This window comes from Octodon degus, unplaced genomic scaffold (genome assembly GCF_000260255.1).
Source record: "Octodon degus isolate 3935 unplaced genomic scaffold, OctDeg1.0 scaffold00423, whole genome shotgun sequence".
In the NCBI taxonomy this organism is placed as follows: domain Eukaryota; kingdom Metazoa; phylum Chordata; class Mammalia; order Rodentia; family Octodontidae; genus Octodon; species Octodon degus.
Genome location: NW_004524999.1, coordinates 11,585 through 19,520, shown reverse-complemented (window position 1 = coordinate 19,520; position 7,936 = coordinate 11,585). Strand labels below are relative to the sequence as shown.

The window sequence follows — 7,936 nt, the reverse complement described above, 5'->3', positions numbered from 1 at the left end:
TGTTAAGTTTTTACTAATCAGAAAGAAGTGGTAGGATGCAAATACTCTCTGGCACGCCTGCTCTATCCCTCTACCACTGCTTAAAGGTCGAGGAAGGGTGCCCTGATTCTATCCTAAAAGGCTGGACTGAATAGGAATTTAGAAAGTACTATTTTGTTTATAGGTTGGTTATACTTATTTGAATATAAAAAATAGGTGTGATAGAAAAATATAGTGACTGTTTAAATTTTAGAAATTACAGTGAAAGACCCATTACCATGAATCCCCTTGAAAATACTCTCTCTGCCTTTAAGCACACTTATCCCATCATTCTTATCACTTTCTGAGGCAGTTCCAGAAGTTGTTTTTCATGATTGTCTTTAGTTGCACTGTCCTGGCTGCTTTCATGGACTGAATAAATTCCAAACATCTTATCTTTCATCTTCTTTTTGACTTTGGGGATGAGCAAAAAGTCACCCTGTGACAAATTTGGCAAATAAGTGGACAAGGGCACACTGTAATGTTTTTGAGAATTTCTTTCTGTTGCCCTGCACTTGGAAGCAGCATTCATCATATTTGCTTATACTTTGTAAAGACACATAGGAAGGAGGATTTCCACAACTGCTTCAGAATGATAGGATAAAGCATGATAGGATAAAGGCTAAGCATGGTGGTGCACACATGTAATTCTAGCACTCGGAAGGCTGAGGCAAGAGGATTGCATGAGTTCGAGGCCTGGGCTATATAGCGAGACTGTCTCAAAAAAAAGAATGATGATTTAACTGTTCGAAGCAAAGAGGAGATCTGGAGGGAGAGTAATGGCAATGTGTCTTTTACTATAGTCACTGTAAATTTTTTATATTCACTGTATATTTTTATCACCCTTTGTATATGATTTGGTTGATGTATATTAAAATAACTCTTAAACATGTGACATGATGCACAGATACCCACATTAGAATTTTAAGAAGTTGAAACAAAGCAATGAGATACGTAAGTATATGAACTAAAAGTATAAAAATGTTTCAGGAACAGATAAAATAGGTATGTAAAAGTTCTTGAAGATATTATGCTAGGTGTAATGTCAACAGTTTTCAATAGGAGTTATTAGATGACTCAAAAGATTGTTGTGTTGAACAGATGTTGTGTATGGTATGTCAGGCAATTTGGGGATATAAAGATGGATGACTTTCATTTTTGTTCTTAGGAACTTTCATTTTAGGAAAAGGTAAGATATGCATGTTAACAGCTAGCTCAGATCAACGCAAGAGGATTTCAGAGTACTTAAAAATGTCTTTCATCTGGGAGGCTTGTGGAAAATTTTATTGAGCAGGTAAAATTTGACAAAAATATATCACGTGTGAAGATTTTGAAGAACCTGAGACAGTTTAGAAATACTATAAAGAACAAGTCATATGGTGCCTTTCATTAATTTAGAACTGGAGTATATTTAAGAGTATCTTGCCAGCTTTCAGAACTGAGGCATGATGGGTTTTGGTTTATTCTAGGAAAATTAAAAAAAAATTAAATAGACTAGTTGTGTAGTACTGTTTTAGAGTCTTCACCTGCATTCATGTATTCATCATCCAGAAGGAGCCAGCTAGCTCTTCCTAACACATGAAGATGTGTGATAAGGACTAATACTTGATTTATTTCCCCCTCCCAAGTAGCAGTATGTAGTAGAAGGGCTGCCTTCCACAACAGTGGTAGTCCTGGAAAGTAAACAGGTACACATTGTCACATGTGGAAATGAAAATTTATTCCCAATAGTACTACTAGTACTCTCCTGTTTACTATTCTTCCAGCTTGTTCTCCAGTAACACCCACCATTTATTGAGTAGGCTTCCCATATGTGGAGATTGTCAAATAGATTAATTCACTTAATCCTAATGGTAACCTTACAGAGCAAATCTTAGAAAGATTAAATAACTTATCAGGGGTCAGATAGCTACCTTGGTACACAATAGACCTGAATGAGGCATTTGACCTCTACATGATACTGACTGTAAAGGCAAAGAGTTTAGTAAGTTAGAAGGACCATCATTTCTTTAGTGGATGGCCTTTGTTCTGGTCAATCTGTGTGTGAGATCTTTCTCCACTTCCTCTTTCTCATTATTTTCTTCCTTCTTTTCCTTTTTCTTTTCCATGACTTTTATTTAACTAAAAATGATTCCTTTGAGGATAATTTAGTTTGTATCAAAAATAAATATTTTAAGATTTGTAATTTTAGAAAAAAGATGAAGGTAGGCCTTAAATGTTTCTTTGTATTAAGTAATAAATCACAGTACAGTAGAGGTTATCCAGTTCTGTCATCGTCAATAATACTGTTTAAAAGTTCAGCCAAGATATCTTATCTTCTTAGAGTCCATTATGTTAGGTTTTAAAATAATAATGAAAATATTTTATTAAACTCAATTGATTTGTAGAAGATGGCTGAATTATGACATGCCATACAAAATGAGGGACATTGCAAAATTTTGTTCTAAATTATTGGGTAAATGGGAAAATATGAGAAACATGCCAAATAAGCCTGTAGTAGATTTGATTTTTTGTTTTTTAATGCATTTAGTACAAGGGTCTACAGGGTCTCACTGTACAGATCAGACTTGTAGTGATCCTCCTGTTTTTCAGCCTCCCAAGTTCTGGGATTATAGGTGTGGACCACTACGCCCAATCTCGTTGGCATCTTGGGGCATCCAGGCGGCGGAGCCAGCAGGGCGTGCTGGGAAGTCAAACCCCCTGCCCCTGTTTCTGCCTAAGCAGGTGCTTTAACCCATTGCGCTATCTGGCTGACCCAGATTTGATTTTTTAAATTAGAAATTCACCATAGATTTCATTGCTTTATGAAAGAGATAAAAACTACGTGGCATAGTGTTACAACTCAGAGGTTTAATTAAACAGAATGTATGGATAAATATTCATGTAACATATATTTGAAACTTGATGTTTAATTAGTAAGTAGTTCTATATAATTGCTTATTCTTGGTGGTTAGAATATAATTGCTTAATTTCAGTGAAGTATATTGGTTCTTTAATTGGACCATGTTTAAGTAAATGATTTCACAAATAGTATTTTTTTTTCTCTGTTCTGTTTTTCTTTAAAAAATTTAACTCTGTTCCGTATAGTTCTGACCTAATAGCACCATGGGGTTTTTCCTTGTATATTTAAGTGAAAAGCTCATTTGATGTGCTTATTGAAAAAGAGTCATAATTTCCTTCCTTTTGAGACCGTATAGTCTCTGGGGGCCACTATAACAAAATAGTCCATCTACGAAGGATATTTGCTTCTTACAGTTCTGGAAGCTAAGAATTCCAAGAGAAGGTACTGGTAGACTTGGTGTCTGATGAGAGGCCATTTTCTTCTTCACAAATGACACCTTGTTGCTGTGTCTTCTCATGGTGGAAGGGGCAAGAGGCTGTCTCTTATATAGTATTAATCCCATTCAAAATCTACACATCCTAAAAATGTCACATTAGGATTAGGTTTTCAACATAGGTATTTTAGGGCAGGACAAACATCCAGACCATAGCAGGAAGCAAGAATGGGTCAGTAGTCAAGATAGATTAAAATATATTTCAGAAATTATTTCTCCCAGCTTGTTAAATACACAGTTATTTTCTATTAGTAGTCTGTTTTAAATTCAGCACATTTATTTTTAGTGACAGACATCTTGTGCGGTTCACATAGGGAAAATCATTTTTGAGTGATGGGAAGGAGTGAGGATGCATGTGCTTTGCAGGAAGGGGAAAGGGTGGCAAAGCAGTGTTTTGAAAGGCTTTTGGCCTTGGTTGTAGGTCATGAAGTGGGTTCTCCATCAGTGGTTTTTTTTTTTTTAATAATACAACAGATGATATCTTAAAGCACAATAAATAATACTAATTGACAGAAAATATGCAGTTAATATATCTGTAGTGTATATAGATTAGATCATGTTGTGACTTACATAGTCAAAAGTTTGGAGCCACAATTGTAATGGAGTTTTAAAGATATGGAAAAAAATGACCTCATCATCATAATAATAACCACTGCTTTTATTTTAAAAAATAATATTCACAGATCTTTTCAGTTACTTCTAAGCTTCTTCTGTTAGTCTGTTTTAATTTGAATTTATTTATTTTATAGATTACAAAATAGTATTAAAACAAAAATTACAAGTGATACCGAATTTCACTTAACAAAGTAATATGAATTTCACAGTGTTTATTGTGATACATAATGTTGTCTTTCAACCAGTTATTCATATTCCCAGATGTATGCATGCAAAATTGGAATAAGAAAGAAAAAAAGCAAGAAATGTGTAAGATTAAGAGAAAAAGGAGAAACAGTTGAAAAAAGGAGACAAAAGAAATTAAGCATTATCTGCTCCTTTTCATAGACCAGCTGAAATCCATAGTACAGTTGTCCAAACCATCCCTCTTACATACATATGTCTCTTTCCCCCATTCCCTCTCCTGTCCTCAACTCAGTAACTCTTTCCTTTTAATGAGCTCATTGCCTTTCACCAGTATCGCTTGCACGCTTCAGATTCCATTTTTCTCTTGCAGGTTCTCCCACTAAAGGAGAAAATATGATGCTTATACATGCGGGTCTGATTTATTTCACTTAAGAGTATGTTCTCTAGTTGCATCCATTTACCAACAAAAGTCTCAAATATATCCTGTTTTATAGCTGAATAATACTCCATTGTGTAAGAACACCACATCTTCTTTATCCATTCCTCATATGACAGCCATCTGCATTGTTTCCAGTCTTTAGCTATAACAAATTGCACTGCTATAAACATGGGTGCATGTATATCGCTGTGCTATGATGTTTTCATTTCTTCTAGAAAAATCCCCAGGAGAATGGCTGGGTTGAATGGGATCTCCAAACCTAGCTTGTTAGTCAGTTTTTAAACATTTTCTCTTCCTGTCTTCTGGACTTAAGAGTACTATATTTTGCACATAGTGGTAATCAGTATTTCTCTTTTAACAGTAACTCTTAAAAATAAAATGTGCAAATAGTAGCCATTAAGGACTTCACCCTGCACAATTTTGGAAACTATAAATATAGTACTGTTTCACTTGTATATTAATTAGCATATTATTTTATTAAGTTTCTAAGAATGCCTTTTTTGAAAAATTGAAATTATGTCAGATAGTACTCTGTTGTGGTTTTGGGGCTGAAGAAAACAAAGCATTGTTCCTCAAGCTGTGTTCTTGAATGACTATTAGTAATGTAGTACAGAATTCTATAATTCTTAATATCATGGTCTCCTTTTCTGCTCAGGCAGAATGTCTCCGTCTCCTTTGCTCTGCTAGCTGATTCACAGCTCTTGATATCTGGATATAGATATTGATTTGTGCATTATACAACCTTTGATTGAATCCTGTCTCTGAAGCCGAGCACCTGTTTGATCTGTGAAGTATCTAGACAGTGTCTTTGAGCCTCTGTTTTCCCACTGTAGTGAATACCTTCATTACAGGTTTGTTGTGAGGCTTACCAGAGATATGTATTAAATAAGCCTGACACTATTAGCTTATCTTCATTTCCCTGCCTCTCTCTCTCCATACTTCATTCAATATTTGATCCTGATTATTATGAGAGATAACTAAGATTTTTGAAGGGTAACTCAAACCTGTTAGAGAAAACTAAAAAGAATGCAGTCAAATGTAGGTAAGCAGTGTATCATACTTGGCTCATACAATCTAGTGAAAGTTGTTACCTCAAGACAAAGACAAAACAGTGATGACCCTTCTTTCTTTTCTTCCTTCTCCTCCGTATAGGACCCCACTAATTGCCAAGGTGGACTTGGAACTTGGAATCCTCCTGCTTCACAACCTCCCCCTTACCATCTCCCCACAGTAGCTTGGATTACAGGCCTGTACAGTGGGGGTCAGGGTGGGCTTCACTGCTGATTTGAACTTGAGACGTGCTTTCCAAGGCTGCTCCCAGGCAGTGACAGTGGTGGGCAGAGGTAGTAAAGCTGATCCCTCGCTGGGACTTGAAGTGCTCCTCTGGCCCTTGAGGTGCTCCCTTCCTGATGGGCTTATTGGATCTTCCTTAGACTATGCAGCAGTCTAGGATGGTCCCATGTAGTCTGTCTTGTCTGTTTGCCACTCATTCTCCTTTGTCTGGGGGTCTGTGGGCTTTTCCAGTCTTCCCTGACTCCCTCCCCATTTTCTCTTGTAAGAATTTTCCTTAATGATTTTTATATGTTCATTCCTGTCTTGGATTCTCCTAGAAACATATTGGCATACTATTTCTATTAAAAGATACTATGATTAAACCACTAAGGCGAGAAGGGATGTTTCCAATAAAATTTTAGTGATAATATCCTTAAGTTTAGGAAAGTTAAAACTACTGTGTTTTAACCTTTTGGAAACTTTCTCATATTAATTTATTGACAGTTTGTATGTAAATTTGCTTTCAGATGGATTTTGAATTGTTATACTAGTCAGATCAGGGGCTCATGTTCTGAACAAAATTAATTTATTTCAGATGATTGGATGGACACAAAACATTAAATTGTTCATAACTTTGCATTGTCTAAGGATATTAAATGCAAAATTAGCAGGAAATATTTCTGAGACTGTTATCTTACTGAAAAACAGAATAATTCAATATAATAGGCAGTAGCATATTTCTTAGAAATACTTGAAAATTCTCATTTGTATAACTTATGCAAGAGTACTTATATTTTACATGTTAGTGTTAAAATTACTCTTATTTTTCTTCACAGAATCATAGTGAGAGATTCGTTTTCATTGCAGAGTGGTATGACCCAAATGCTTCACTTCTTCGACGTTATGAGCTTTTATTTTACCCAGGGGATGGATCTGTTGAAATGGTAAATGAAACTTTCTTTGCTTGAAAGTTGTCAAGGAAAGTGAAGGTAGGAGAGGATAGGAATAGAATTGCTGTTTATATAGTTGCTGTAAAAATACATTCATATATATTTTATGAGAATTCTTCTGGGGGTATTCATTATAGTGACAGTGTAAAAGTTTAACTTTGTGCTTATATTTTTAATGTCTTGTAACGTTTTTGAAAATTGAAGTGGGTTTGTGTTTTAGATAAGGCAGTAATCGATGAGTTGGTAAAAGTTGTTATGTGATAAATATAAGCATTATTGAAAGTTGTCTTTTATCTGTACAAAAAGTGAAATTGAATAGGGTCCCTTTCTTCATGTCCTTTCATAGACAGCACCATTAACAAGTGAGTCTGTTTATTAACGAATGTGCCTACAAGAAAGCGGAAATTTGGACATATGTCTTTCTTTCTCTGTGATTTTTTTGGCTTTGCCTTGCTTAAATAATTTAACTATAAACAAATATTTCTATTCAGAATGTTTTAAGTATTATATTTGCAATAACAAGCTTTTATATTAAAAGTTTGTGTGTATCACTAGATTCGGGAATACAGAATTTATGATATAAATTATAATTGTAGCACAAAAGAAACTGAACATAATGTAGCTTTGGTAAACCAGAAGTGAAGATTCTTTATTGACAGGTATATTTTTTTAATTGTGTTGTTCTTTTTGGTTATAGCATGATGTAAAGAATCATCGTACCTTTTTAAAACGAACCAAGTATGATGACCTGCGCTTGGAAGATTTATTTATAGGCAACAAAGTGAATATCTTTTCTCGACAACTGATGTTAGTTGACTATGGAGATCCATATACAGCTCGCCAACTGGGGAGCAGGAAAGAAAAGTAAGTACACAATATATAGTTGTTTTTCATTCTTAAACCACTGTGTATGAGTCTTGGCATCATATTCTAATTTCCTGTTTCTATGTTGTGTTTCACAACGGACATTTTTCAGTAATCCAATTCAGGGTTATGACATTTTTAGAATATTTGGAGCAGATTTTTAGAATATTTGGAGTGATTTGTTTGTCAATCACAATAATAAAGTAGTATCCACAGTCTTCAATAGAGCTTTTTTGTGAGAGGAAAAAATGCAAATA

General features: G+C 34.8%; 1 protein-coding gene across 1 annotated transcript in view; it reads left to right on the top strand.

Annotated features, from left to right (window-relative positions):
* The window catches only part of LOC111814684 (nucleoside diphosphate kinase 7-like), a 39,789-nt gene extending 32,106 nt beyond the window's left edge, over window positions 1–7,683 (top strand). The window contains exons 2-3 of the mRNA XM_023708650.1: window positions 6,702–6,809; window positions 7,513–7,683. Coding sequence (XP_023564418.1) covers window positions 6,702–6,809; window positions 7,513–7,683 — 279 coding nt within the window. The remainder of the gene's footprint in view (window positions 1–6,701; window positions 6,810–7,512) is intronic.
* Window positions 7,684–7,936: the final 253 nt, after the last annotated feature.